Consider the following 25479-nt stretch of genomic DNA (forward strand, 5'->3'; position numbering starts at 1 on the left):
CGTCAGGCATTGTTCTCCAGCTGGCGATTACATGTGGTCTGTGTGTGACCTCTTTGATGGTGTTGACTTTACAAATTTAATCATGGGAATCATTCAGCAAGTGGGTGAGTGCCCTGTTCCTTTTGTATTTTGTTCTCCTCAGTGGAACTGGTAGACTTTTATTTTTGTGTTACTTTGAGAGAGTCTGCCTTGATGTGTGCAGAGTCTGTTCTCTATAACAGAGCAGCACTCTGTTTTCACCCCATTATAGCTCCCACTGTGTAGGCACACATGGAAAGCTCCGCTGTTTTTCAGGCTGTCTAATCACACAGATGTATTTCTTAGATTTTTCACAGTTATATCAATGACAACACTTATCAATGGGCACAAAGCTGAACCTCTAGTACAGACGGTTTTTAGCAGGCTGCATTCTCACAGTGGAGAGCGGCAAAATGAGTAGTTATCACTTAAAACAAGTCATAACACAACATCACACTTATGCAAATTTTGCAATTAATCTGTGGCTCCATTCTTAATGTTAGCAGCTACATTTCATTCAAGCGCATGCTGGGATGTTTTCCTCAAAGCTACATAAACGCTGTCAAAAAACTCAGAAATGTTATGATTTTGGTGTGACACATCCTTTAAAACATAGAAGAATGAAAATAATGCATGCCGCTGTCTCATAACAAAATTTCAAAGAATGAAAATTTGTCTCGGTACCTCAAGAATTTCGGTTTCCATTCTGCCATTTTCTTCATAAAACTCTCCCTGTACCTTGTCACAGTGGCCACAGCATTGTTGCTCGTCTCCGATTTGGTCGATCAACTCGGTTGTGTACCAGCCTCGACCTCTGTCATGCTTGGCGCTGGTGTGCCCCCTTCCCCAGATAGGCTGGCAATTGCAGCACCCTGCACATTAGGACGTTTTTCTGGCTGCTCCTCCTTAGCAACACAGGCTGTGGTCACCACCAAGCACAAAACAAAAAATGCAGAGATTGTCCTCTAATCATCAGGCTTTGTGTAATGCTTACATTTTGTCATGGTTTGTGTCATCTGGATGTAAACAGGATAAAATAAAGATTATTAATGTGAAATTTCCCCACAAAAATGGGTTTGCGGAGTCAGATTTTCACCAAGTCTTGCACTAAAACATTGTGAGATGATGCCACTCAGTACAGTGGTGCTGCGATAGCATGGGATTTAATTTTTATTTTGGGTGAGAGAATTTTAACCACAGGCTGCTGGTTTCGGCTCCACATCCACGTCCGGGCTGTGAAATACTCCTGGACCACTGTTGGAGGTGAGATTCATGTTTATTAATGCTACCATGTCCTGGCACAACAATTCCATGTCATATCTTCTACAGAGTTAGAAGTTGATCACTTATTACAGCGTGAGATCCCTTCAGCTCTGAGCCTGGTGCATGGATGATGCATTACTATGCACAACGCAGAGGGGCAGCTGCCCGTGTTATATACAGTTATGATGGAGACAGTATTCACATTATTTAAGTTGCCCATGAGAAGGAATGGACAAATATCTGTACTGTAAGGTTGATTGTGGATATCACAGCCTATTCAGATTTGCAGCTGCATGCACACAGTTGCGGATGGTGTTTCGGCTTGATAGCCGCTGTTCACATTCACTGTACATGATAATAAGTCAGAATTATTGTCATGATGAAGCGTGCCACATACATTTCAACAGTTCCTTTGCCCTCAGGGGAGCATTATTATATGCGGCATGTGCAGGTCATACCGGCAGGCATACTGTGCCAGATCCATCTCAAGGTTCCCTCACATGCACTCATATCATTTTGGATCCCGTTTTGCTGCCATGGGAATATGTAAATTGCGGTCAGATGGTCCTCAGATTGCACATGAACCGCCGCCAGATAGGTGTCCCATCTCGACGGCACCTGGAGGGTTTTGAACATGTGCATCACACTCGAGGCCGCCAGACAATTTCGACCAACTGTGTGGACTTCCGCAGAACATTGTCAGAATGTTTTGGAACTGAAATCCAACACTTTTCAGATGTGCACCGATTCGTAATTTTGACACCATTCTACATGATTCCGGCTATGTGTGACGGGGGTATTAGCCATCTTAAAAGTACTGCATGTGAATACTGTTGGTGGTGCTAGCTGAGGATACTGCCCTGTATGCTCTGAACTGATCGACTGACTGGCATGATGCTTCAATGTGCTCTTATTAGTGTATATATACGTATATATTCTATTATATACAGTAGTGTTCAGAATAATAGTAGTGCTATGTGACTAAAAAGATTAATCCAGGTTTTGAGTATATTTCTTATTGTTACATGGGAAAAAAGGTACCAGTAGATTCAGTAGATTCTCACAAATCCAACAAAACTAAGCATTCATGATATGCACACTCTTAAGGCTATGACATTGGGCTATTAGTAAAAAAAAAGTAGAAAAGGGGGTGTTCACAATAATAGTAGCATCTGCTGTTGACGCTACAAACTCAAAACTATTATGTTCAAACTCCTTTTTTAGCAATCTTGTGAATCACTAAACTAGTATTCAGCTGTATAAACACAGTTTTTCATGATTTCTTCACATCTGCGAGGCATTAATTTTGTGGGTTTGGAACCAAGATTTTGCTCATTTACTAGTGTGCTTGGGGTCACTGTCTTGTTGAAACACCCATTTCAAGGGCATGTCCTCTTCAGCATAAGGCAACATGACCTCTTCTGTTGTGGGCTGGGGTGTTTGGCTGGCTTTGTTTTTGTTTTCTGTTTCTCCCACCAGGTGGTATGCATTCAGGACTGAGTGGCTGAGCATTATGACCTCACCCTGAACACCTGAGGCTTGTTTTCATGTGCAGGTCATCAGGACTCACAGCTGTGGTGTATTCTGTCTTGATCAGAGATTGCTGCATTTAAACCTTGAATGCACAGTGTGTAATTGCCAGAGACTCGACCTTGTGAGCAGACGTGTGAGATCGACGTCAGGAGAACAATCTCACCATTACGGACGCAGAGACCGCTCCAGGTTTGACGCCAGTCTGTGAAGGAGGATTGGGTGAGGTCTCACGCTCTTCAGCACACTTCCTGAGGTAATTTGGTTTTGGTGACTTTATGAAGTAATGACAGTGGATTTGGTGTCCCTCACACCTTGTTGTATTGAGCTGTCACGTTATGTTAATTGTCTAATCAGCTTCTGCTGCAGTGGAGATTTGAACTGAGTAGTTCTGTGCCTGCAGGGTGAGAAGCTGATATATATTTAAGCCAGGAAGTGTTTGCTGATTGTGTGCACCTTTTGAGCTGTGTCTCTCTGGGTGGAGAGTGTTGGACTCACCTCATGTTTTCTTTCTTCACAGACTCGGTTTGTCGCGGCCACCTGGGGGGTGTCAGTGGGGTCCCTGGGTCCGAACTGCTGTGGCTCCGGACCGTTTGCGCTGCTAAGAGCGCGCCATGTTTTCACCTCACCAGACCGCGGACATTTTTGGTTGTTTATCACTGCACTCATTATGATTATTAAATTCTGTTATCTTTTGAACCGTGCTCTGCTTATTTCGTGCTGGGTCCTGTCAAACGCTGGGTCGGTGCTCCGACCGCATCCGACACATAACATCTTCAAGTATTTTGACATATCCAAACTGATCCATGATACCTAGTATGCGATATATAGGCCCAACACCATAGTAGGAGAAACATGCCCATATCATGATGCTTGCACCACCATGCTTCACTGTCTTCACTGTGAACTGTGGCTTGAATTCAGAGTTTGGGGTTCATCTCACAAACTGTCTGCGGCCCTTGGACCCAAAAAGAACAATTTTACTCTCATCAGTCCACAAAATATTCCTCCATTTCTCTTTTGACCAGTTGATGTGTTCTTTGGCAAATTGTAACCGCTTCTGCACGTCTTTTATTTAACAGAAGGACTTTGCTGGGGATTCTTGCAAATAAATTAGCTTCACACAGGTGTCTTCTAACTGTCACAGCACTTACAGGTAACTCCAGACTGTCTTTGATCATCCTGGAGGCTGGAGCTGATCAATGGGTGAGCCTTTGCCATTCTGTTTATTCCTCTATCCATTTTGATGCTTGTTTTCCATTTTCTTCCATGCGTCTCTGTTTTTTTTTGTCCATTTTAAAGCATTGGAGATCATTGTACATGAACAGCCTATAATTTTTTGCACCTGCATGTAAGTTTTCCCCTCTCCAATCGACTTTTTAATAAAACTACGCTGTTCTTCTGAACAATGTCTTGAACGTCCCATTTTACTCAGGCTTTCAAAGAGAAAAGCATGTTCAACAGGTGCTGGCTTCATCCTTACATAGGGGACACCTGATTCACACCTGTTTGTTCCACAAAATTGATGAACTCACTGACTGAATGCCACACTACTATTATTGTGAACACCCCCCCCCCCTACTTTTTTTTTTTTTAATAATAGCCAATTTCATAGTCTTAAGAGTGTGCATATCATGAATGCTTGGTCTTGTTGGATTTGTGAGAATTTACTGAATTGAATGGTACCTTGTTTCCCATGTAACAATAAGAAATATACTCAAAACCTGGATTAATCTTTTTAGTCACATAGCACTACTATTATTCTGAACACTACTGTATAGGCCAATATAGTACTTCTTTTTCTCATCCATAAAGATACATATTGACTTACTTTGAAATTTCACTTGTGTGGTGGACACTGGCCACTAAAAAAAAATTTAATTAATTGCACGTGATCGCATCATAAAAAGCACCATAAGATCAATTTCATATTTGTTTTGTTCCTTAAACTGACAAATTTTTGTTCAGTGAAGAACCAATTGCAGGAACACTTCAGTTGGTTGAAGGGTTACACATGGACGACATTCTGAATGCAAATCCAAAAATTTACATTTAAAAATCTAAGCAGTGCGTTCAAAATGCATTAAAAAATTGCTCAAATTTGACTGGCAAAAATTGGATTGGTGATAGAGAATCAATTCAAATTTTGGCCTGTCAGTGTGAGTTCGTTGTCTCATTATTGGTTGCCATTTCTTATTTTATGTCATGTCGAAATTTAATTTTTGTCTACTGGGATGTTTAATTAATTCATTATTGTCTTGGGATAAAGAATTTAATACAGAAACTGATTATATGGACTGGCTTGACATATGGAAATTTAATTGTGCAACTACTAGCTCTCGGACATGGAGGGAGTTTACCTGGAAAAATTTGATATGATTCTTTATCACACCCAAGTTAAAAAGTAAACAACTACAGATGCATCAGAAATGCTGGAGAGAATGTGAGAAGATAGGTGCAGACCATTCTCACATTTTCTGGAAATGCCCAAAACTTTTAGATTTTTCGAAAGATGTCAGTAAATTTTATCAGTATCAAGTTTTAGGATATGTAATTCAATTGAAACCTGAATTTCTTTATTTGAATAATTTCCAAGATGACACCATTGACGGACATGCCATCAAAGGACCAATGGATCACGACGATAGAGGACATATTCTTAATGGAAACACAGATTGAGACTACAGGAACCAAAAATGGACAAAAAAAATGGACATTGTTTAAACAAATATATATATATATAAAATACTGTGTTGCCCAGACACGTATGTTGATGTTGATTTGTACAATTGTGTGATAAAGTTTATTAAAATTATGAGTTTAAAAAAATTATTATTGTATTTATTTATTTTTCAAACTACCAGGCTGATCATTGCATTTTTAATACATAAAGAATAAATCTGTGGCATTAATTAAAAACAAATCTGATCATATTGATTGTATTTATGTTTCATACTGTTACTCAACATACTGGCACCAAGGAGGTTACATGTTCTGCACACAGCTGTTTCTTGGGTTTTAGCAGCGTAACTCCAGAATTAAAATCCAATCCAAAGGTTGTGCCCAGAATAGATGGTTATTTTGTTATTTTGAATGCAGTGTTGTTCAACTTATCACCAAACTTGGTATTTGGCTCTGAATTGAAGAAATATTGGAGGACGAAAGTTTTAAAATATTTGGAGCTCCTCCTTAATGTTGCTGCGGGCTACGAAAGACTGAGAAACTTAACTTTTTTTTTTTTTTTTTTGCAGTTTATTTTTAAATATAGAATATAACTAATAAAGTCGTGATTTTAGTTTTTAAGACTTCGAGAATAAAGTCATATTACGAGAATAACGTAATTTTATGAGGAAAAACTAGTAACATAACGAGAATAAAGTCATAATATTACAAGAATAAAGTGATTTTTTTATTATTATTATTTTTGAGTGATTGTTCCAGATGTCTCTCTCCACATTGTTGTGGGTTTTTTATGTTTTTTTTTTTTTGTTTTTTTTTTTTGGTGTACTAGTCTGGCCAGTCACCTTGACAACATTAGCCCAATGACAGCGCGCACGCAAACTAGGCCAGCCAATCAGAGGCGTCTTGCAAAGCTGTATGTCATTTTCCGCCCCGATCGCATCCTGCGCTGTGTTTTTGTTTTTGTGTCTGTGGATCGCGATGAAATCTCGTGGTGTGCACGCGGAGGAGACCCACGCCGTGACCCCCCGCTGATGAGGACTCCGGAAAAGCGGAGTTTGGGACTCGCGTGCTGCTGGATGAGGCTGTTGGTGACACAGACCGTGTCGGCGCATCTTCACAGACAGGCGTCCTCCTCCCCTCTCCCCCTCTCCTGGCTGCAGAGAGCCGATCATGGCCCTGGTGACTCTGCAGCGCTCTCCCACCCCCAGTGCAGCATCCTCGGCCAGCACCACCAACAGCAGCGCGGGGCAAGTGAGTAGGGGGAGAGGAGGGTCGCCGGGGTCTGTTTCTAGTTTTTACTTTTTTTTTTTTGTGCATGCTATGACCAAACGCCTGCGGGAGCGTGCGGTGTGCGTAAAAACCTTCGCCATACTTACAATCCTTTGTTGTGCTGTTACATTGGGAAGTGGCTGCAGGAGAACGTGTGTTTGTAACGTAAACACGGGGTGGGGGGGAGGGCGATGGTTTGGAGCTGTCAGGACAGAGTGCTCATTTTGCGCCTACTGCTGCACAATTTGCACTCAGGTTGTCTGATTTTTCCCCCCACCCCGTGTTGGTAACAGCGTGGGGCTTGGACAGCAAAAAAGGTAAATGTGTGGGTGAGCGAGCAAGTCCATCCCAGCCAGGGTGGATAGATGATAAGTAAAAAGTAATAACTGCTATCATCTTGTAACTCACCAAATTAAAACATATAATGAAGACAAACCCTGTTTCATCTATTGAACTTTGGTGAACAACATCACTTGAAACGGTTTTTCCTATGTAACATCCCATAGACATGTCTGCCACCTGCTGGTGGTTAATGGTAAATTATCAAAAAAAATATGAGCAGTGGTGGTTGAAGTTGCATGAAAATTCAGTAAGGTATATCTTATATATTATATTCAATTGAACTAGCCAGTATACAAAGGTATATCTAAATATCTAAAAAGGAAGAGTAAAATAGGAGAGTAGAGTAGAGCCACTTAGGTGCCTGGTCTTGAGAACCAGGGATGGTAGGTACGAGGGCTGTCAATAAAGTATAGGTCCATTTTATTTTTTTCAAAAACTATATGGATTTCATTCATATGTTTTAACGTCAGACATGCTTGAACCCTCGTGCGCATGCGTGAGTTTTTCCAAGCCTGTCGGTGACGTCATTCGCCTGTGAGCACTCCTTGTGGGAGGAGTCGTCCAGCCCCTCGTCGGAACCTCGTCGGGACGCAGCCAGTGCGGTGCGGCGGCACAGGAAAAACACCTTCGTGTTGATAACCATTTGTAAAATCCAGGCGGCTTTTGATGGCTTTCAGTGGAGTGAGTATATGAGAAATTGTTTAACAGCTGGACATGTTCCAACTTGTCCTTAAGGCTTCCAACAGAGGTGTTTTTCCTGTGGCGGAGCGACGCGGCGGCTGCGAGACGACGCTGCAATCCGCCCGCACGTCTTTCATTAAAAAAATCTCCTTTAACAGTGGAATATCCGGATAAAATGCTGAAACCGACTTCTTCTGAAACTTCTCTGTTCTCTCATGACGTCCTGGATCAATAGAGCCTGAAATGTGGAGGTTTTCAGCTTGAAACAGGCTGACGACGGCGCCTGGGACCGCTGCACAATGTCTCACTCTGTGGGAAGTCCTTAAAGCGACAGTATCACCTCAAAATCTCTCATCAGCCGTTAAAATTTTCACGGAAAACCAGCTTAATTTTTCGAACCGTGTCCACTTCGATGTGCCTCACAGGTTTAGAAAAAATTTTGATCAAACAAAGCGCCAGTCTCTCAGCAACTTCTCAGACAAAGGAATTCCGACGAGGGGCTGGACGACTCCTCCCACAAGGAGTGCTCATAGGCGAATGATGTCACCGACAGGCGTGGAAAAACTCACGCATGCGCACGAGGGTTCAAGCATGTCTGACGTAAAAACATATGAATGAACTCCATATAGTTTTTGAAAAAAATAAAGACCTATACTTTATTGACAGACCTCGTAGATTGTGTGCTCATTTCCTGCGCTCTGCCAAGCTAACAGGCTAATGCTGCATTTTCCAGAAACAGTGTGTTCATGAGATTACAGTAGAGCTAGGCTAACACTGTCTTTTGGGCAAAATGAAATTGTCAGATATGTTTTTGCTTATGGGTGGTGCTGGTAACTTAACTAATTGTACATAGATTGTGAATATATTACATATAACAGTAATGTCTTGTCAAAAATCTATTTTAACGATGCATTTTCAGCTTTAGTGACATTGTCCCAGCAGTTGCACAGGGGGGTTGCCATGTTGTGACGCTAATTTGGATACCCCAGGTTGCTCAACTTCCTCACAAGTTATCGAGTGAAAATTCAGCCCCAACGTAGCATTTAAGGCATTTTCCCCAAGTTCTGAATCACTGAACTTTCAAAGGTTATGAGCACAGCATAGCATCCATGGGGAGAAGCATGATGTACACCGCTGAGTTAATGAGTCAGTGCCCACATGGAGAAAAGTGATGCTCTCTACCCACTTAACAAGCTAACAATGGCAGAGAGAAACATGATGCACTGCAGCCAGCTAACAAGCTAGTAACTGCAGTGAGGAACATGATGCACTGTGTCCAGCTAACAAGCTAGACACTGCAGTGAGGAACATGATGCGCTCTGTCCAGCTAACAAACTCACAACTGCAGGGGGAAAAAAGATAACGAGGAACACAGGTGGAGGAAAATGGGTGGAGGTGGCTGATGTGTCAAAGATAAGAGAATGTAAATGAAAGAGGGCAAGGTTGAAGTGGAGGTAAATGGAAGAGTTGGGCAGAAATGGGCTGAGCGGGGAGGAAGATGATCAGAGCCATCGACCTAACACAGAAATAGGATAAGATCAAGAGGAAAAAAGCAAACTCGTCACTTATTCAATGAATCGTGTTACTTTCTTATCAGAATTGAACCCCCATCAGTATCACGCACTTCTCATATGTATAGGAAGCCAGATCCTGTGTCCCAGCATTTCCTTTTAGGAAACGGCGAGGATGAAAAGTCAGACTGACTTTGATATTTACATTACAGTATAACACCACTAGCACATCAAGCAAATAACCTCTATTTAAACTTGATTTAAAGCTACAGTGTGTAGGATTTAGTGTCATCTAGTGGTGAGTTTACAGATTGCATTATGCCATTGTCGGTCGCAATATTGTTTCCCTTTGGATTTTTGCTTCTTTGGCGGCAGGGATTCCTGTTCTCTTGTCTTCTCTTGTGATGAGCAATATGCATAATCCTGTTTTACAAAATGAGGGTTCTCAAACTTGTTAGCCTGCGCCAACCACCAGTAGATGCTGTATAGAAGAGCGACCATTGATTCCTGAAAGTATGTCCCTTGTAGGCTACTGTATCACTGTGTCCTACACGATGAGGGGGCCCATGCCCATGTAGGTATGAAGGGTTGATTCTAAGCTTACGAGGGTATTCCACAGGAGCACCATTCCTTAGCAAATTGGGGCACGTTTTGAAGCGTCATAGTAACTGCTTGATCCATCTTTTTCAATCTTGGACAAACTTTGTATATGTAGGAGATAAGGTCATCATCGGCACCAGTTTTGAAATCGGGGTTAAATTTTCATGCTGTTCAAAAATTTCATCCTGATTTGCCAAATCGTTGCCAGTGCATGGTAGCTTCCAGGTGTTCATATTGTTAACAGCTTCAGTCATGTTGGAACACCTTTAAACGGGGTATTCGTAGTGAGTATGGCTTGAAGCTTCTGTGATCGCTTTCCATCGGGGTAAAAATTTTAAGCTGAAGCAGTGTTTGTTATGGTTTTTGTTCAAAGTTGAACAGCTCAATCATGTTTGCCCGAGGGCGCATCTCCTGTCTTTCATTTTCGGACGGGTTGCCAGGTCTTCACTTTACGAGCCAGCCAGTTGCCAGGTCTGCACCTTATAAGGCAGCTTGTAATGCTGCGTTCACACCGGGCGCGATCAGACGCTACAAATTCGCGGGGGTCGCATGACGACGGACGCGCCTCCTTCGCCCGGTGTGTCGCTCTGCTTTTGCTGTGAAAATTCGCCCCGGTGCGTCATCAAATAGGAGGAGCTTCCATTCCGCTCGCCGGCTCCGGTTGTCAGTCAAGTTAACATGACGGACCTTGATCACACGGAGCAAGTTGTTGTGGAAAGCTCCCAATTCAGGGAGTATCACTATTTGCTGCAGGAGCTGCGTCTGGATGACGGCCACTTTCAGCGGTCCTTCTGCCTCTGCGGGACCCAGTTTGAGGACCTCCTGTCCCGTTCACGCGCGCACATGTAAACAATAAAAAAAAAAAAAAGAAACTCCGCTGCTTGCTGCAGCTCGCTCTTCCCCTCAAAAAACTCTGTCATAATTGTGTTTAGAAACCAGTCACCATTTGTTTTATTATACATCTGTGTATCCATCCATCCATCCATCCATTTTCTTCAGCTTTATCCGGAGTCGGGTCGCGGGGGCAGCAGCTCAAGCAAAGCCGCCCAGACCTCCTGATCCACACACACCTCCTCCAGCTCCTCCGGGGGAACCCCAAGGCGTTCCCAAGCCAGCCGAGAGATGTAGTCCCTCCAGCGTGTCCTGGGTCTTCCCCGGGGCCTCCTCCCAGTGGGACATGCCCGGAACACCTCTCCAGCGAGGCGTCCAGGGGGCATCCGGAAAAGATGCCCGAGCCACCTCAACTGACTCCTTTCGACATGGAGGAGCAGCGGCTCGACTCCGAGCTCCTCCCGAGTGACATCTGTGTAGTTAATTAATAAAATATTCTCCACAGACGATTCGCTCGCGCGCGCACGTACAACAAAAGAAAGAAACTCCGCTGCTTGCTGCGGGGCTGCTCCTCCTCAAAAAACTCTGTCATAATTGTGTTTAGAAACCAGTCACCATTTGTTTTATTATTATCTGTGTAGTTAATAAGTAAAATAATCTCCACGGACGGTTCACTCACGCGCGCACGTAAAATAAAAAGAGAAAGAAACTCCGCTCCCCACTGCTGTGGGGCTGCTGCTCGCTCCAAAACCTCTGTCATAACTGTGAAATAAAGGACAAAAAAGACATAAGTCCTGCTCACAGGCTGCTACCAGATACAGGACATGTTCACATCTTCAGTCAAACTCCAGACATCTCCACGTCACCACATATTCAGTCCCTGATTGGTCATCGCGGCGCGACGAGACGAAAAAGTTCAGATTTTTCAACTTGGGGAGGAGGGCAACACGACGTGATGTGACGCAATATCGCGCCACAAATGCGCCAATCGCTCAAAATCGCTTCACTTGCGTCGCTTCACTCGCGTCGCGCTGCGTGACTTGGCGCCAAAACGCCTCGTTCCATAGGGATTACATGGCAACCTGTTGCTGCTGTCGCTCACGTCGCGCCCGGTGTGAACGCGGCATAAGGAGGCAAAGCCGGATTAAGCCATTTTGTCCTTTTTTTGGATCGTAGATCATCGCAATGTGGAGGAGCCATGTTATGAAAACACACTGATTTGTTATTGCAGGTAATTACACACAAATGATCAGGTGGTTATGAATGTTATATTCCATTTCTCTGATAAACCCCCTAAATCCTACACACTGTAGCTTTAAGTGCAAGGCCAAAAAGTGAAGGAAGCCAAAATTAATGTATGCCACTAAGATAGATTTTGCATTATAGACAACCCAATCAGTTCATGTTTCTGTTTATAATTTAAAAAGTGGATTATTTGCAGCCACAAAAAAAAAAAAATGTGGTGCAATTGTGTTTTCCTCTCGCTATGTACATCACCTCACAGTGGGTGTGGGTGTTTTTTGATGAACTTGAAAGCATCCTGATGATTCAGACGTCATCTGTGCAACACTGAAAAAAGACTGACAGCAGATGGTGCTAGTGCATATAGAGAGTCCTCAGCAGCCACACTGTAACACTAAAATGCATCAGCATTAACATGCAACATGCTCTCAGTCTGTGGGGCTCTGGACCTCAGTACCTCACAAATCCTGTTGCTATGGTGATACATTACTGTTCAGAATGCTGGCCTCTAAATCACACAAACAATAGTTTCATGTGCAGTCCAAGAATTTCATCTTGCAGTGATGAAAGTTTCCAATATTGTTTTTTTCTGAGTTTGCCATAGTCTTGAACACATTATACTGTGGTGACATAGTGCATTTGACTACTGAGTGTTGATATTAAAGAAAATTCTGATGTTGAGTAGCATGCATACACTCAGTCACACATTCTGTGCAGCCAAATTACAAACCACTTATGCACTAATCTGTTCTTACAAGTGGTCCTTGCATTCTATGTTTTTGCCCACTGGTTGGTTGGTGTTGGGAAGGTGTCGTAGCACAGACCCACAACAGGGGGCGCAAATGAACGGACAATGAATAAGCCAAAAAGTAACAATTTAATGTTGTGACAACACACAACGAAATACACAAAATTTGTAAAGTCAATTAACACCAGGTGACGTGTGGGCAGGCTCGAAGATAGAAGACCCCCGACGAGAGAGAAGCCGCGTCCCACACGGCTTCCACCACCAACGGCCTGAAGAACACCGGAGCCGCCAAGTCCCGAATCCCCAGGTGGCCTCTGTCTTCGGCTGTCGACCCTGGTACTGCTGGCAGAAAGCAAAGACAAGATGAATGAGTGTGAGTCCGCACACTCAGTAATCTACAGTCTGCACACAGTTAGGAGGGAGCACCTCCACCTCCAATCACACACTCGTGCAGCTCCTGTTTAATCCACTTATCTGGTTTGGGGTGTGAGGCGAAGCCGTCGCTGTCACACCAAACGCCAATCCCACAGATAAGGAAGAACACCACAGGATAACGGCTGCAAAAGAAGTTCAGGTTATCACTCAACAATATGAGTCAGCAGAGAAATTACCTCTTCGGTAGTTGATTTCTCGGCGAGGAGGTGGAGTTGCAGTCCGGCTTATAAAGTGGTGTAGATGAGTGACAGCTGGTGCGATGAGTGACAGCTGTCACTTCTTCTGGGTCTGGCACCCTCTCGTGCTTGGAGCCCGCACTCCAAGCAGGGCGCCCTCTGGTGGTGGTGGGCCAGCAGTACCTCCTCTTCAGCGGCCCACATAACAGGACCCCCCCCTCAAGGGGCGCCTCCTGGCGCCCGACCTGGCTTGTCCGGGTGTCTTTTGTAGAAATCGGCCAGGAGGGCCGGGTCCAGGATGAAGCTCCTCTTCACCCAGGAGCGTTCTTCAGGTCCATACCCCTCCCAGTCCACCAGATATTGGAACCCCCGGCCCTTACGACGGACGTCCAGGAGCCTGCGGACTGTCCAAGCAGGCTCCCCATCGATGAGTCGGGCAGGAGGCGGCGTAGGTCCAGGTGCACAGAGGGGCGAGGTGTGGTGTGGCTTGATGCGGGACACATGGAATACAGGGTGGATCCGCAGTGAAGCTGGGAGTTGGAGCTTCACTGCGGCCGGGTTGATGATTTTGAGGATCTTAAATGGTCCAATGTATCTGTCTTTCAACTTAGGGGAGTCCGCACAGAGAGGGATGTCCTTTGTTGAAAGCCACACCTCCTGCCCGGGCTGGTATGTGGGGGCCGGGGAACGCCGGCGGTCCGCATGGGTCTTGGCCCTCATCCGGGCCTTCAACAGGGCAGAGCAGGCGGTCCGCCACACCCGGCGGCACCTCCTGGGGTGGGCCTGGACCGAGGGCACACCGACCTCTCCCTCCACCAGCGGGAACAATGGGGGCTGGTACCCCAAACATGCCTCAAAAGGGGAGAGGCCGGTAGCAGACGAGACTTGGCTGTTATGGGCATACTCGATCCAGGCCAGATGGTGACTCCAGGCCGCCGGGTGCGCGGAGGTGACGCAGCGAAGGGCCTGTTCCAACTCCTGGTTAGCCCGCTCTGCCTGGCCATTTGTCTGGGGGTGGTACCCGGACGAGAGACTCACGGTGGCCCTCAGCTCCTTACAGAAACTCTTCCAAACCTGCGAAGAGAACTGGGGACCACGATCTGATACAACGTCTGATGGTATCCCATGCAGCCGCATGACGTGGTGGACCAGGAGGTCTGCCGTCTCCTGGGCCGTCGGGAGCTTCGGGAGGGCCACAAAGTGGGCCGCCTTGGAGAACCGGTCCACTATCGTGAGAATAATGGTGTTACCCTGGGACGGCGGGAGGCCGTGATGAAGTCCAGGCCGATGTGAGACCAGGGGCGGTGAGGCACCGGCAGGGGTTGGAGGAGTCCCGACGTCCTCCGATGGTCTGCTTGCCCCTGGCGCAGATGGTACAGGCCTGGACGTAGTCCCGAACGTTGGTTTCCAGGGACGCCCACCAGAAGCGCTGCTGGACCACTGCCACGGTCCTACGCACTCCGGGATGACAGGAGAGCTTGGACCCGTGACAGAAGTCCAATACGGCAGCTCTTGCCTCTGGTGGGATGTACATTCTGTTCTTGGGGCCGGTCCCCGGGTCCGGGCTCCTTGCCAGGGCCTCCCGGACGGTCTTCTCCACGTCCCAGGTGAGGGAGGCCACGACAGTGGACTCGGGGATGATGGTCTCGGTGGGGTTTGACAGCCCCGCCTTGACTTCTTCTTCGTGCACCCGGGACAATGCATCCGATTTTTGGTTCTTGGTCCCGGGGCGGTACGTGATCCGGAAGTCAAAGCGCCCGAAGAACAGAGACCAGCGGGCTTGCCTGGGGTTCAGCTGCTTGGCGGTCCGGATGTACTCCAGGTTCCGATGGTCCGTGAAAACCGTGAAAGGCAACGACGCCCCCTCCAGCAAGTGTCTCCACTCTTCAAGAGCCTCCTTCACCGCGAGGAGCTCCCGATTGCCGACGTCATAGTTCCATTCAGCTGGGGTCAACCTGCGGGAAAAATAGGCACAAGGATGGAGAACCTTATCAGCCTCCACGCTCTGGGACAGCACGGTTCCTATCCCTGAGTCAGAGGTGTCCACTTCCACTATGTACTGGCAATCAGGATCAGGCTGCACCAGAACTGGTGCAGTCGAGAACCGGCGTTTCAACTCCTGGAACGCGGCTTCGCACCGATCCGACCATGTGAAGGGGACCTTGGTGGAGGTCAGGGCAGTCAGGGGGCTAACTACCTGACTGTAGCCTTTAATGAACCTACTGTAGAAATTTGCAAAGCCGAGGAACTGCTGCAATTTCCTGCGGCTTGTTGGTTGGGGCCAATCTCTCACCGCCGCAACCTTGGCCGGATCAGGGGCGATGGAGTTGGAGGAGATGATGAACCCCAAGAAGGACAAAGAAGTGCGGTGGAACTCGCACTTCTCGCCCTTCACAAACAGCCGGTTCTCCAACAACCGCTGTAGGACCTGACGTACATGCTGGACATGGGTCTCAGGGTCCGGGGAAAAGATGAGTATATCATCCAGATATACGAAGACGAACCGATGCAGGAAGTCCCGCAAGATGTCATTTACCAAAGCTTGGAACGTCGCGGGGGCATTAGTGAGGCCGAACGGCGTGACCAGGTACTCAAAGTGACCTAACGGGGTGTTAAATGCCGTCTTCCATTCGTCTCCCTTCCGGATCCGAACCAGGTGGTACGCGTTTCTAAGATCCAATTTAGTGAAAATTTGGGCTCCATGCAGGGGCGTGAACACTGAATCTAACAGAGGTAACGGGTATCGGTTGCGAACCGTGATCTCGTTCAGCCCTCTGTAATCAATGCATGGACGGAGTCCGCCATCCTTTTTGCCCACAAAAAAGAAACCAGCACCCATCGGGGAGGTGGAGTTCCGGATCAGCCCGGCAGCTAAAGAGTCCCGGATGTAGGTCTCCATTGATTCGCGTTCCGGACGTGAGAGGTTGTACAACCTACTGGACGGGTACTCAGCGCCCGGGACCAAATCGATGGCACAATCGTACGGTCGGTGCGGGGGAAGAGTGAGCGCCAGATCTTTGCTGAAAACGTCAGCAAGATCGTGGTACTCCTTTGGCACCGCCGATAGATTGGGGGGGACTTTAACCTCCTCATTAGCCATCATGCCGGGAGGAACCGAGGATCCTAAACACTCCCGGTGGCAGGTTTCGCTCCACTGCATCACAACCCCGGACGGCCAATCAATCCGGGGATTGTGCTTCACCATCCATGGAAATCCCAAAATCACTCGGGAGGTAGAAGGTGTTACATGGAACACGATCTCCTCCCTGTGATTTCCAGACACAACCAAGGTCACAGGCTGTGTCTGATGTGTGATTAATGGAAGCAGGGTGCCATCTAGTGCTCGCACCTGCAATGGTGCCGGCAGAGCCACCAGGGGGAGCCCTACTTCCTTTGCCCATCTGCTATCCAGCAGATTCCCTTCCGACCCCGTGTCTACCAGTGCTGGGGCGTGAAGGGTTAAATCCCCACAAAGGATCGTTACTGGGATTCGTGCAGATTTGCGGGGTTTCCCCGCGTGCGTGTTATGGCCCACCCTTAGCCCAGTTTCTAAGGACGGGCGTTGTAGTTTGACCGTTTTGGGGCAGTCCTTCTGCATGTGCTCACAAGAGCCGCAGACAAAACACTCCCCGCGGGCCAGCCTCCTTTGTCTGATGTTTGTTTTAACTTTGGCCCTGCTCGTGTCCATAGCCTCCTCAGCAGGGGGAGCTGTAGCCACACGGAGCTCTCTGGCAGTGAAGCGTGGGGACGACGTCACCTTTTCGGAACCGGAAGGGGGAGGGACGGCTCGTGCCCAGTCACGCCCCCCGGCCTGCTCCTGACAATGCTCATTTAAACGGTTGTCTAAGCGTATAACCAAATCGACAAGCCCGTCAAAATCCCGCGGTTCCTCCTTAGCCAGCAGGTGCTCCTTCAGGACCGGAGACAGTCCATTTACGAAGGCGGCGCGGAGCGCAATGTTATTCCAGCCGGACCTCGCTGCCGCGATGCGGAAGTCGACTGCGTACTCGGCTGCGCTGCGGCGCTCGTCTCATTGACAGCAGCACGCTCGAACCGGTCTCGCCTCTGTTGGGATGGTCAAACACTTGTTTGAACTCCCATACAAACCCAGCATAAGACGTTAGGAGCCGTGAATTCTGCTCCCAAAGCACCGTAGCCCAGGCGCGTGCCTCTCCTCGAAGCAGATTAGTAACATAAGCCACCCGGCTGGCGTCTGACGCGTACATGACAGGGCGCTGTGAAAAGACGAGCGAACACTGTATGAGGAAGTCTGCGCACGTCTCAACACAGCCCCCGTACGGTTCCGGAGGGCTTATGTATGCTTCAGGGGACGGTGGGGGGGGGGTCGTTGAACGACCAGTGGAACGTCTGTTACGGGCCCAGGACCAGCAAGAGGAGTGACTGCAGCAGCACCCTGATCGCGCGCTTCCACCCTGGCGGTGAGAGTCTCCACCCTCCGGTTAAGGAGAACATTCTGCTCGGTCACTAAATCTAGCCGAGCCGTGAAGGCGGTTAAGATCTGCTGCAGCTCACTCAACACGCCTCCCGCTGACGCCTGCGCTCCTGGCTCTTCCATTGGCCATTCAAACTCGGGTTGACGCCCCTCGGAATCCATGACGAATGGCCGAGAAATCCTGTTGGGAAGGTGTCGTAGCACGGACCCACAACAGGGGGCGCAAATGAACGGACAATGAATAAGCCAAAAAGTAACAATTTAATGTTGTGACAACACACAACGAAATACACAAAATTTGTAAAGTCAATTAACACCAGGTGACGTGTGGGCAGGCTCGAAGATAGAATACCCCCGACGAGAGAGAAGCCGTGTCCCACACGGCTTCCACCACCAACGGCCTGAAGAACACCGGAGCTGCCAAGTCCCGAATCCCCAGGTGGCCTCTGTCTTCGGCTGTCGACCCTGGTACTGCTGGCAGAAAGCAAAGACAAGATGAATGAGTGTGAGTCCGCACACTCAGTAATCCAGTCTGCACACAGTTAGGAGGGAGCACCTCCACCTCCAATCACACACTCGCGCAGCTCCTGTTTAATCCACTTATCTGGTTTGGGGTGTGAGGCGAAGCCATCGCTGTCACACCAAACGCCAATCCCACAGATAAGGAAGAACACCACAGGATAACGGCTGCAAAAGAAGTTCAGGTTATCACTCAATGATATGAGTCAGCAGAGAAATTACCTCTTCGGTAGTTGATTTCTCGGCGAGGAGGTGGAGTTGCAGTCCGGCTTATAAAGTGGTATAGATGAGTGACAGTTGGTGCGATGAGTGACAGCTGTCACTTCTTCTGGGTCTGGCGCCCTCTCATGCTTGGAGCCCGCACTCCAAGCAGGGCGCCCTCTGGTGGTGGTGGGCCAGCAGTACCTCCTCTTCAGCGGCCCACATAACAGTTGGTTTACTAATATGTAATTTTTTTATTTGTAAAAAAAAAGGGCATTTTCAAAACTGAAAATTCTGTGTGTTAAGTGTGATTTAGCGCAACAAATAGAGACCATGTGATAGTTGGTCGCTATTCACAATTATAACACAAAAACCTTTTTTCACTCATGGTTAGTGGTTGGGTGAAGGCATTTATTGTGAAGCAACTGTGTTTACAGCTTTTAAATCATAATGACAACAGAAACTACCCAAATGACCCTGATCAAAAGTCACACAGTCGCAATCATTTAAACCCAAAATGCTGAGAACACTGCCATCTACTGGTTGTTAGTGTTCTCTGCATTTTGGGTCAGAATGCCTAGTACACTAAGTCAAAATGTATAGAACACTAACCAACCAGTGAGCAGCGGAGGCTCATTTCCCCATAATGCCTTTGGGATCTGCGTGTGTTAATGCTCATACCTTCAGAATTAGCTCATTACTTTAAAACTAAAAGATATGTGTGATATTTTCACTTTGTAAAATTGACAGTTGACGCTAATGTCGATAATCTGTCCAGAATTAGTTTGGTTTATAAATAAAACCATGAGTCAAAACTGCTTTGCTTTTGATGTCTTCTGCCACACGTCTATGCTGTTCCATGTTGAAAGTAAATGACATTTCCTTACAGCAGCGCGCAGGACGCACAAAGACAGGAGCTCTGACTGGTTTGTTTTTGGTTTGTGATCACCTTTGATTCTACTCAGAAGTGTCGGCAGTGCTTAAACTCAAAACTGGATGGTCAGTAACTGACAGTGTACCGGACTCAATACTAAAATGGTAAATGGACTGCATTTATGTAGTGCTTTTCCATCTGCATCAGATGCTCAAAGCACTTTACAAATAATGCTTCACATTCACCTCAATGTGAGGGTGCTGCCATACCAGGTACTCACTACACACCGGGAACAACTAGGGGGTTAAGGACCTAAAAGTTAGAGGTTAGCGGTTACCTATCGCGTCTGCTAAATTTTTTAGCTGTTTATTGGTTTAGCGTTATAAATGTTAACTTTTCAGTTAGCGGATTAGCGGTTATCAAAGCTAACCTTTTGGTTAGCTGTGCCCACCACTGATCATTACCCATAATGCAGTATGGCTCTGCACTACAGTGCATGCATGTAAAGTCAATAGAAGAGATTCTGCTTGTTTCTTTGTACAGATGTACGTGGATTCACATTTTCAACTCTAAAATTGCATGATATTTTAGGGCCATCACTATTAAAGCTTAGGTGCTTGTCAGCCAGGCAAACTGTAGCTGTCAACAATTTTTTTAATTTTTTATTCACTGCCTGTTTGCTTGAACAATCAGGGGGTTAAACAATTTGGAGTAATGAGAATGACGCCAGCAGCACAGTGCTTAGTGGTTAGCGCTGTTCAAAGGTTCAAGGTTCAAAGAGTTTTATTGTCATTTTCACTGTGCATTTATATACACAAGAGAATGAAATTTTGTTTCTCGATCAGTGACAACAGTGCAATAGAAACCTTAATAATGTAGTTTATATAAAAAAACACATCATAATAAATAAACTAATATAATAATAAAAACAGATAAAATACAGTCCAGTCTCTCAAGGTACTAAGCCTCTTGGCTTGACAGGTGACTAGCTGTCAGGGGTGAGTGTGGGTGTTGGGGATGGGGGACAATCCATTAATAAGTCTTACAGCCTGGGGAAAGAAGATATTCAGCATCCTGCTAGTTTTGCAGCTGATGCTGCTGTATGTCCCCCCTGATGGCAAAAGGGAGGAGATAGTGCTGCAGCACCCAAGCCATAGGTTAGGATGCTTTCAACGGTGCCCCTGTAGAAGGTGGTGAGGTGTGTGGTGGGAAGGCCTGTTTTCCTGAGTCTGCACAGGGAGTGAAGCCGCTTCTGAGCTTTTTTGAGGACTGCCGAGGTGTTAGTGGTTAGAGTGTGGCAGTGGTGGGCATAGTTCCGCTAATCCACTAACCGTTAATTATCAGAGCTAATGTTTTCATTATCGGATTAGCTTTTCAGATAACTTTGAAAACCATCATCAGATCAATTATCTTCCGATAACTTTTGGTCCAGTAATTTTTAGACTGCTAACACATTATTGCAAGCTTAGTGAATAAAGCTTTTAACAGTTAATAAACATTTTTAAAGTCTAATATCAAAGATTTTAGAGCCTATGTGTAGTTTTGTAGTAGACGTACAGTTCTATCCTCTATAGACTGAGGAGAGCTGGTTTCAAGAGAAACCACTGTATCCTCTGCAGTCAGAGGACAGCTGGTCACAGAAGAGAACCAAAATGAGAAACCAAAAAAACATTTCTCTTGACACCCTCTAACTAGTCATCACCCAAGTCACCCAGAAGCATACGGTTTTAACTTATGGTTAAAATTTTAACCAAACTAATTTCAAATTATTTAAATTAACTTAACAGACAACAGCATCAAACCCTTTGTATATTGTGCCTAAAACTCTCATGAATATATTCTCTGGGTTTATAGACATTGTTATTGTGTTTGTTTTATGTAAAAATTCCAGAAGAGGCCCAGGTTGCTTCTCCATTATTTTCAATTGGAATCACTGTGAGCTGCAATCGCTTCCTGTTTGCTCTGTAATGTCCTGGTTATTGTCCTTTACAACACTGTTTGTCGTCTTTGTTCCAGAGTAACATATAAGATGTCTGAAATTCGGTTTGTGTTTAGTAAATATTAAACATAGCAGACAAGGATTACTTATTTGGAATATTTGTTTTGGCAAGTTTTCACGGTCTCTACTGCCATCTGCTGGTCAGTAGTATTCATGGCAGTATTCGCCTTAAGTATTGAGATATTCCATAATCCTTTGTGCACCAGAGAGTTGCTGCAGCTGATGAAAATAAATAAAAATGTACATTTTGGTTGTATAATGTTAATTTACAATTGTCATTATGTGTTTTCTCTCTGTGCTGTTTAAACTGCAGCAACTCTCTGGCATGCAAAGGTTCATGGGTTAGGGTCTGAGCGTCTGGGTGCCAGTAAATGGCAGTGTTCTACTTACTTTGACGCCGGTTATATCAGACGGTTGTCTAATCACAAGTTGACTTTTGGATTTTGCAAATGGCTTTTCTTTTTTCACATATGAAAAAAATGGCATATTTTAAAAAGCACATTTCTATGTAAACCAAAACACATGTCACATTAACGTGTTTGTTTTTACACAGAATGAATGAGTCAACCTATCAATGTTAGCGGAGGCTCATTTTACCCATAATCCCTTTGGCATCTGTGTGTTTGTTACAAAACTTCAGAATTAGTGCATTATTTAAAATTAAAAGATATGTGTTATATTTTAACTTTGTACAAATTACAGAATTGTCATTAATGTAGTTATTCTATCCAGAATAATTTGATTTATAAATCAAAACCATTAGTCAGAACTGCTTTATTTTCCAAGACCTCTGCCTCATGGTGGAACTGCTGTATGCGGTTAAGGAATAATGACTGTTTTGTCGTTGTGTGTTTTTTGAGTGAGACAACCTGGTGGCCAGGCTCCTTTTGCTGCGGTAGAGTAAAATACATGGTAAACAGGAGCTTTCAGCAGTGGGCACAGCGCACAAAGACAGACGTGGTGATTCATTGTTTGGGTTTGTGATCGTGGTGTTAAAACTCAATTTTGAAAGTTTTCGGTTATCGGTTAGCTGTAGCTTCCGATACATTTTGGGGTGGTTTATCGGTTTAGCTTTATAAAAGATAACTTTCCAGTTAGCTGATTAGCTGTTATCAAAGCTAACTTTTTGGTTAGCTGTGCCCACAATTAGAGTGAGGTCATCATCAATGTGAACCCCCAAAAACTTCATACTGCTGACCTTCTTCGCAGCAGTCCCGTCTATGATTAGTGGTGCATGATCATGTTTGCCAGCCCTCCTGAAATCGATAACAACCTCTCTGGTCTTGTCCACATTGAGGAAGAGGTAATGGGAACTGCACCATGAACTCAGCTATTTCACTTCTTCCCTGTATGAGATGTTAAAGATGTCTGTGAAAACATCCTTCAACAGTTCAGCACAGTGTTTCAGAACACATCCAGGAATTTTGTCTGGCCCAGCAGCCTTGCGTGGGTTGACACTAGACGTTAGTCAGGGCCTTCTGTACTCCAGCCGTGGTGAGCTGTAGTGTCTGGTCATACAGTGCTAGCAACAGTGTCTGTGTCTGAGTGGTGTTTTTGGCATTAAAACGTGCATAGAAGTTGTTCAGCTCATCTGGAAACAAGGGGTCCGAGTGACATATCTGCAGGGGGCGGGGTTTATAGTCAGTGATGGAACGAAATCCCTGCCACAAGCGACGTGAATCCTTGGCTTCAATGAAATGGCTGTTCAGTACTTGTGCATACTGCCTTTTTGCCCCTTTAATTCCCCGGGCCAGATTGTTTCTTGCGAGTGCATATGCTGCAGAGTCTCCAGCTGAGCAATGAGTGCACTTCTCCTGTCAGCCATGGCTTCTGATTAGCTCGCCTCTCTTGATGGTTCTGACCTCTGTTACATCTTCAGTACACTTGTTGATGTAGCTGATGACAGAATCTGTGTATTCCTGTAGATCTGTTGCTTCACAGCAAGAAGGTCATGGGATTGATTCCCACCTGTGGCCTTTCTGTGTGGAGTTTGCATGTTCTCCCCACGTTTGCGTGGGTTCCCTTGGGTGCTTTGGCTTCCTCCCGCATCCAAAGACATGCGGGTTAGGTGAATTGTAAACTTTAAAAAATTGTCTGTAGGTGTGTGTGTGTGTGTGTGTGTGTGTGTGTGTGTGTGTGTGTGTGTGTGTGTATGTGAGTGTGACTGTTTGTCTGTCTATATGTGACCCTGAAACAGACTGGCATCCTGTCCAGGGTGTACCATATGCCCTATGACTATGCCTCATGCCCTATGACTGCTGGAATACGTTCCAGCCCCCCCTCTGTGATCCTTAATTGGGGTAAGCAGGGATAGAAAATGGATGGAGAATGACACCAAATCAGATATTTCCATCGATTTTGCAGGTTTCTGCAGAAGGGAATGCCACATTCCATTATGGGTAATGATAAACACTGGGTAATACTCGCCATCAGGTATAAATTGCAGTGGGATTTACATCTAAAATCTGGTAATTCCTCTAAAATTTTCATCAATGAGATTATCAATCCAAGGTATCAGAGGGGGGATGCAAACCCTGTGTGCCCCCCCCCTTTTTAATATTATTATATTTAAGTAAATATGGGAGGAGTGGGGTACAATTAGTTATACTTAACAGCTAATGTTAGCTTATCTAGCCGGCCTTAGCAACGTTCATCATAGCTTACAAAATAATTGGTTCCTTTGTGTTTGATAACAATCTTCTCCTGTGATGTCTTATCCTTCTTATGTCTTATTATTTATTATATTATATATACCTTTTCTTGAGCTGCTTGGGTGGGTAGGGAGAGTTCCCATGGGATAAAAAAGCTTTTTAACCTACCATCCCTGGTTCTCAAGACCAGGCACCTAAGTGGCTCTACTCTACTCTTTTCTACTCTCCTATTTTACTCTTCCTTTTTAGATATACCTTTGTATACTGGCATAGTTCCACCTTAGAATCAGAATATAATATATAAGATATACCTTACTGAATTTTTATGTGAGTAAGACATGCAAGCTTTTAAGTGTGCACAGTGTTTTGATTGCAAAAATGCTCATATGAGCACCAGGATGAGATATCACGATCAATGTATTTTTTTCTTTTTTTTTTTACCAACACAACTTTCTTTAGACTTTCTTGTGAGTTCATCATGACAGTACCCCTTCCAATTAATCACAAATATATTTCATCATGAATATAAACTTTAGATAATCTCTCTAGCTCTACTGGTTGCAGAACTATAGCCGAAAATGTTTTTTACGTCATGGTTTTGTTGACCTTGACCTTTGTCCAAGCCTCTCTAAAACTTAATCATCTGGTCATATCTGTCCAGGTAACATTCCCACTAAGTTTGGTGAAAATCTGCCCATCCATTTTTTTTAGTTAGTCAAACACACACAGGAGTGATTACAATCCCCTGCTTCACTGCTTCATTGGCGCAAAGTTTAAAAACCAATAATAATCTGATGACTCAAATTTCCAGTCGCTGCACACATCAACAAGAAGATAACTTACTTTGCAATTAGCACCAAAGTAACATAAGTACTTAGTCATTATTGTAATATTATTTTGCCTTATTTGTGTCTTTCAGGATTTTGGAAGTGATGATGACCGGAAAAATAATCAAAGGTAAGCACTTTCTATAAGGAAAACATAACTTAATAGTTTGAGATGTATTTTAAAGTGTTGGGAATTGCAGTAGTTTCTGTGTGGAAGACTGGTGCATCGAGTGAAAAATACTATCACTTTGGGAAAGTACAGTATGTCTGAGGAAGAAGTTTATATGTCCTGATCCTAGTGTTTGCTGTTAATATGTATAACCAGGAAAAAAAGATTTAGTTTACAAAAAAATAAATAATAATAATCCGGGGTTTGGCGGGGCGGGTGTTATCTTAGCTCTTGGGTTGGATGTCAGGCGGTGTCATTCAAGATGAGGATATAATTTTAAAACATTGCATTTACAGCAGAAGTTTCATCTTTTTGGTTTTGCAGTGTTACATTGCCAATTATTTTGCAATTTTGGAACAACTTTGTTTAAAAAAAAAAAGTGTTATAAATAAACATAAGACATGGGGAAAAAAGCAGCATAGAGACAACGCTCTACTACATATACTTAATCAAATTGT

General features: G+C 45.2%; 2 protein-coding genes across 2 annotated transcripts in view; both read left to right on the forward strand.

Annotated features, from left to right (window-relative positions):
• LOC117530083 (synaptic vesicle 2-related protein-like) overlaps nucleotides 1-5546 on the forward strand; it is a 33369-nt gene extending 27823 nt beyond the window's left edge. Inside the window, 1 exon segment of the mRNA XM_034193018.1 lies at nucleotides 5408-5546. Coding sequence (XP_034048909.1) covers nucleotides 5408-5490 — 83 coding nt within the window. The 3' untranslated portion in view covers nucleotides 5491-5546.
• Nucleotides 5547-6280: 734 nt separating this feature from the next.
• ssh1b (slingshot protein phosphatase 1b) overlaps nucleotides 6281-25479 on the forward strand; it is a 45796-nt gene continuing 26597 nt past the window's right edge. The window contains exons 1-2 of the mRNA XM_034192784.1: nucleotides 6281-6744; nucleotides 24945-24982. Of these exons, the coding sequence (XP_034048675.1) occupies nucleotides 6664-6744; nucleotides 24945-24982 (119 nt within the window). The 5' untranslated portion in view covers nucleotides 6281-6663. The remainder of the gene's footprint in view (nucleotides 6745-24944; nucleotides 24983-25479) is intronic.

This window comes from Thalassophryne amazonica, chromosome 17 (genome assembly GCF_902500255.1).
Source record: "Thalassophryne amazonica chromosome 17, fThaAma1.1, whole genome shotgun sequence".
In the NCBI taxonomy this organism is placed as follows: domain Eukaryota; kingdom Metazoa; phylum Chordata; class Actinopteri; order Batrachoidiformes; family Batrachoididae; genus Thalassophryne; species Thalassophryne amazonica.